Source organism: Lichenostomus cassidix, chromosome 1Aa (genome assembly GCF_008360975.1).
Source record: "Lichenostomus cassidix isolate B80296 chromosome 1Aa, HeHo_3.0, whole genome shotgun sequence".
Lineage (NCBI taxonomy): Eukaryota > Metazoa > Chordata > Aves > Passeriformes > Meliphagidae > Lichenostomus > Lichenostomus cassidix.
Genome location: NC_139480.1, coordinates 23,204,157 through 23,210,156, shown reverse-complemented (window position 1 = coordinate 23,210,156; position 6,000 = coordinate 23,204,157). Strand labels below are relative to the sequence as shown.

The 6,000-nt window shown below is 41.6% G+C and overlaps 1 protein-coding gene across 8 annotated transcripts in view; it reads right to left on the bottom strand.

The window, feature by feature from the left end:
- Nucleotides 1-354: 354 nt before the first annotated feature.
- The window catches only part of ANKRD26 (ankyrin repeat domain 26), a 52,226-nt gene continuing 46,580 nt past the window's right edge, over nt 355-6,000 (bottom strand). For all 8 annotated transcript variants that reach the window (XM_085042483.1, XM_085042504.1, XM_085042544.1 and 5 more), the window contains 2 exons: nt 2,977-3,022; nt 355-1,923 (listed from right to left, as the gene is read on the bottom strand). In XM_085042483.1, coding sequence (XP_084898609.1) covers nt 1,802-1,923; nt 2,977-3,022 — 168 coding nt within the window. In that variant the 3' untranslated portion in view covers nt 355-1,801. The remainder of the gene's footprint in view (nt 1,924-2,976; nt 3,023-6,000) is intronic.

Sequence of the window (6,000 nt, the reverse complement as noted above, 5' to 3'; positions counted from 1 at the left end):
ATAAGAAGGACTATCCCATTTGGCAGGATTTGCGTCTTATTAGCCTCTTTCCTTACCTGGAAACCCAGTTTGTAGCCTCAGGTGTGCAGACCCACCTGCACGGGGAGGCCACGCTGTGGCCTTTTCACTCATCACTAGCCAAGCACTCAGCTGATTTCTGAGCCACTCCAGTCTCTCACAGCACCTGGGCAGTTACTGCACATGGTTGAGTGTTTGAGTCATTCATCAGTGGCAGTCCAGTCTCTCACAGGGGGACAGGAAAGGTGCATCTGTGAGAACAGGAGAGCTCTGGAGAGTTCTGTGAGCAGGAAAGGGGTGCAAAGCTGTGTCAAGGTGAACAACAAAACAAAGCCATGTGCTAGATCGCAAAGTTTATTAAGTATCAAGTTCAATTAAATACAGTGTAATAGCTTCACAAACATGTATTCATATAAAAAGGAAGAGGGTCACAGCAGCATTTAATGCTTTTCTCACTACCTGTTAACTCAAGTCCTTGAAATAGTAGGTAAAACCCTAAATTCTTTCAGTCTTGATTCATCTCAGTACAATCATTCTTGCTTTTCCAGAACTGGGACTTTGTTCTATACTCTGCTGGTGAGTTTTGCAGATGGGAAATGACAACTCAGATATTAATTAACAACTAGGAACTCCCTGAAATAAGTAAAACTGGTTGATACAAATTTTCCACAACATCTGGGCTACAGACCCATATGTTGTGGAAACCATCTGGGTTTCCACAACACAAACTACCAGATAGATCATCAGCTGCTAGCAGCAACAAAAAGATTGGCTATCCTATCACAAGTTCTGGAGAGTACTGAGGAATGTTGATAATATTAATGTTCCTTTTCTTCCCCTTCCCACAGGAAGTGTTTTCAGGTGCACCACAGATGTTGATGCAAGAGCTACAGAAGTCTGAAGCTGCAGCAATTTTCGATACAGAAATCAACACCAATACCATGAGAGGTACTGAGTTTGAATATCCCTCATGATATTCAAGTGTGACAGTGACTGATCATGACAGTGACTGATCATGAGCCCAGGCTGCCCATGGAGGCTTTGGAGTCTCCATTCTTGAAGGAATTCAAAAGCTAACATGGATCTGGAAAACTAGCTAAAGGTGGACCTCCTGGAGCAGGGGAGCTGGAAGAAATGGTCTCCTGAGGTCCCTTCCAACCTCACTCATTCTATGAAATATAGCAAATACTAAAAATACCATAAAGCAAGTCTTGGCACTACTGCACACTCACAGTCATTTTAAACCTGCGTCACATAGAGTGACAACAACGGAAAGTGCCCTTTTCTCCAGCTTGAACACCACTGTAAGTTAATTAGCAGAAATAGTCACTGCATCAGGACTAAAGCTACAGGCTCAAAGCACATCAAATGATGTCCTAAGCATTAAAATAACACTGGAGGCATTGCAAATACATTGAGTGAAATGATTAAACAGAACAAAGGGAACACTTTTGCTAAAACACAGAACATGAGTGGAGCAACATAATGCAGCTACCATAATAGTACACATTTCTGACAGTTCTATCAAGCTCAGGAATCCAGATCAGTCAGTGTGCTGGTCAGAAAAAAAATGGATGTGGCTCTTATTGTGAGTGCAAAAGAAGCCAGCTATGCAGAAAAAAACTAACAGATAAGTGCACTGTGCTTGACATCTATTTAGTAGACTTAGAGTTGATATTCAGACGGCAATGAACAAGTTTTCACATCTCAACCAGGGAGAAGGGAAACCATAAATGTTCTATAAAACAAAAAAGATTTCCAGAGCCTTTCCATGGCATTTCATTCAAATGAGGTAATTTTTGGTTAAAACGTCACGGTACTCCTCTATGGCTCTGCAAAGGGGATCCTGGTCCACATGAAGGTTTCTTGAAGATCCAGCACATTGAGTTTCAAGTTCAGCAGTGGCTGGGGAGAAAAGACACAAGATTCTTTATGTTACTTTTACAGCAGACAGGGAGAAATAAGGCACTGCAAGAACATTTCACATGACATGGGAGTCTGCAATACAGAATGAGACTTCAGAGTTTCCAAGGACACATAAAAAGGGTAGAGCTGGGCACAAAGGAAGAAACACATTTTGTCCCCATTTGCTTATCAGTCAACAGCATTTCTAAAGCCAGTGAAAGACCTTGCGGAGACTACATGAACATCTTCTGGGACTCCACAGGTGACTCCAGTGGCCCTTAACAGAGCTTCTTAATGTAGCCCCTGCAGAGCTCTTCAGCCTGAAGTCTTTGCTTTCCTTAAACGCTCAAAGCAGTGCTGTACTGGAACACTACTACTGCACAGCTGCAGTCCCTGCAAAGCAGTGACTCTGGAGGACCAACTGTCATGAACAGGTGGATTTGCTCTTTGGACGCTTGCTCTCAAATGACAGAGTGTGTTTCATGCTCCATATTGCAAGCACTGAACTCATGTTTGCCTAAACACTACTGAATTATCTCTTCCTAAAGAAAGGCGGTATTTTGTCTCTGATCATGTTCTTCTTGCTTATTCAAAACAAGACTGGAACACCTATGCTACAAAGACAAGCCATAAATCATAGCAAAAAAAATCAAGATATAACAGCAGAGAACTGTGTAGCACTGAATGCAATCCCTGTACAGGGAAGAAGGGACGGCTAAAGTCTATGAAGATCTATAAAAATGTGGGGGCTTCTTGGATGTTTTTCCTGGAGATTAACTCTAGTGAAGGACAACTTCAGCTTAAGCCAAATACTTCTTTATGGGGCAGTGGGTGAATTTTCTTCTTGCTTGTCTTTTCTAGCCAAGAGCATGACATTCTATGCAATATTTTGGGAAGCAGGAATTTTTCACATTTAAGTCTAAACTGGAAAGGTAGCAGAAAAAATTCTCCGTGCTTAGCAGAGGAAGTTGAAAATAATGGCTTGAAAGCTGTCAAGACTTAGAAACAGTCACCTTTTCCATTAAAAACACTCCTAATGTAATGACACATTACCTTCTTTAAGTTCCTTAGTGATTTTTTCATCCAGTTCCTGTCGTACCTAGAATTATACATCAAATATACAGTTAAGATATAATATGACCCAAACGGAATTGTTAAAACTCCTAAGACACTCTTACACCCCACAGACAATGTGATAAACCCAAAAATATCATCCCAAATGGAATGATGGCCTGTGATGGCCAAGAAGATGCTGAAGGCCCTGGACCACATGAGCTATGTGCAAAGGCTGAGAGAGCTGTGATTGTTACTTTCCTGGAGCAAAGCTCAGGGCAACCTTATCTGTGTGCATTAACTACCACCAGGTGGGTGGAATAAAATGGATAGAGCCAAACTCTTCTCAGTGGTGCCAGAAGAGCAAACCCCCCAAGCCTCAACTTTTTTTTGAAACATGTACAAGCAGCAGTAAAATCCTGGGGAGAAGGGACCCCTCTAGAACACAAAATGAGACATAGATAGCAGAAGGAAGCAGGAAATGCAAAGCCTACACCCAAAGAGGATCTAAAGCAGGACTAATCCTAACAAAGCCAGAGTAGTTGAGGTATTGGAAGAAAGCACTTTCCCTGGTTTATGAAGCCTTTACAATGACCAGAAGGTCCACAGGACCCTCTGCAACATGTGTGGATGAATCAAGAGAAGAAAAAGGTCTGGTTTGCCTCTTATTTCTTCCAGTAACCCTTTTGTGATTCTCATCCCTGCCCGAGGAAAGAGAACTAGGTGGAAATAAAGCCAACACATGGATTTCCCTGAAAAGGGAATGAAAAGGCCTTTGAATGAAAATACACCTTTGAGGACTCTGGGAGTGTCTCCACAGCTCTCCTGCCCCCCAGCCCTCTGGAGAAGGCATTGCACTGACTAGCCCAAACCTTCTGAGCAGGTACCTCTCACTGCTTAGCTCTTCAGGCAGTAACCTACTGGGTCACTTGCAGCAGTCACCATCTCAGTAATTCAGTTTCAGGAAGTGATGTTGACTTAATGTTTACCTGTGGAGCTTCTTGAGCACACAGTAAGTTGGATCCTCTAAGACTCCATGAGGTGATGCTCAGAGTCTAGGAACTCAACTTCAGAGCAGTACTGCTACTCCACACACAACTGCTGTTGCTACCCAGAGCTTTCTGACTGTCAGAACAGGCAAGGGGGGTAAAGAGCTGACTCCTCTAGTTTAACCAAGCTGCCTTAGAACAGATGAAATCCACCCATATGGTGACACTTAAGAGAAGCTGAACTACCACAGAAGCCATAACTTCACAAATACATAAAGCACTCTCTCACCTAGAGAAACCAGCAACTTCAAAGAGTTTCCAGCTTTAGGCAAATGTGAATACATCAGTAAGTTTGAATCAAAAGCTAACAGCAGAAATAGACAAAACATTTGCAGTAACACCAAGCTTAAACGGTATGGGCTACAAACCTTGTCACATATGTGGCTGCAGAGAAGAGAGAAATGATTTTTGATTAAGGAGCTGAAGAAAAACAACCTTAAGTTCAAAAGTCTTCAGTGAGACACAAGAACATGGCCTACATGTACATGAGGCAAGGGAAAAAGCTCACAATAGAAAGACCACTAAAGCACAGGAGGGTAGTTGGAAAATTAAACCAGAAAAGGAACAGAAATTGAGAATGCAGGGAATCAACATTCCCTTTCTCACATTATGTAGGGAAATTGGTTTCATAAATCCACCAATTCACATTAGTTGAAGCTAGCAGAGTTCATTCTTATTTCTATGTCAAGTCACCCACATTCATTTTCACCGGCCTTTGCTGAAGTTTGGCAGTTTGTAAATAAAACAACTAACCTCAAGTCCCAAAATATTCTTGTAACACTTGCACCAGACACACATTCCCTGACCCTAGCTATGCTTTAAATTTCCAAATTTTGGTACACAGACCAGTAACAGTACTTCCTATTTATGCCCTGGAGAGAGAAGAACACGTTTTCAGACTTTCCAGAATACACTGAACATTGAGTGACTTGAGGCTACAGGCGGTACCATGACAATCAGTCTCAGTTGTTCCCTAAGTGGTGATTTCAGGAAGACATACCACAACAGAATGTGTGGCTCAATTTAGTAAGATGGAGGGTAAATTCACAGTGGGAAATCTGAGTCCCACACACACTGCTTTGATGGAGTGAAAATCTGGCATGCTGAGATTTCCAGCTTTCTCTTAAGATAACCTACTTGAAATGGTAAGAAACGGGCAAGTTTTGTGTGGATTTAGCAGTTGTTTGGCCCACCCTTATTCAAGGAAGAAAACTTCAGAATTTGATATGGTATAAGAGTTCAAAGGGAATCCCAAGAAGAGAAACTGTGTATAGTGAGAGTGAGTTATCCTCAGCTCTTCTGATGACAAAAAATTAAAAGTAGGTTGTAATTGAAAGCAAAGAGAACTTCAGGGGACTAAGTCCTACCAACAAAACTGCACTAGGAAGAAAAAATGTTGGTATAGAAGAAAGCCCCAATACCAAGAAGCAAATTCCCTCTGGACATCAGTAATTGAAGACTGGGAAAATGTCATACATAATTGTTCAACAACTTCCTTGAGAGTATGATCAAATACGTGCTCTGGAAAGAAACTCTATGGGTGGTGTTGAAATCAGGACACTGAGTGGGAACAGTATCACCATTCTCAGATCTAATGCAAACTTGTCTTGGAATCAGCTCACATGTTTTTCACAATTGGATTTGGAAGCAGTTTTCATAAATAATTCAAGAGGGCTATGCAGCAGGGCTGTGAACTATGCATCTGTATTTATTAACAGCTGTATAAAACAATAAGCTATGAAATAGCCTGGAGAAATATTTAATTTCTGTAATATACCTAAGGGAAGGCAGTAAACCCATTAAGGTGTCTATCTTGATATTTACAAAACTTTGAGATTCCCAGAGAGTTCCAGTGTCTTCTTGAAAATGAAAATGAAAAGCACTACCTGAAAACTGTTGCTGTAATTCAGTTTTAAGAAGCACTGAGTACCCCCACTGTCTTTCCCTTCGCTGTCTGTTTTCCTCATTCTTCTCC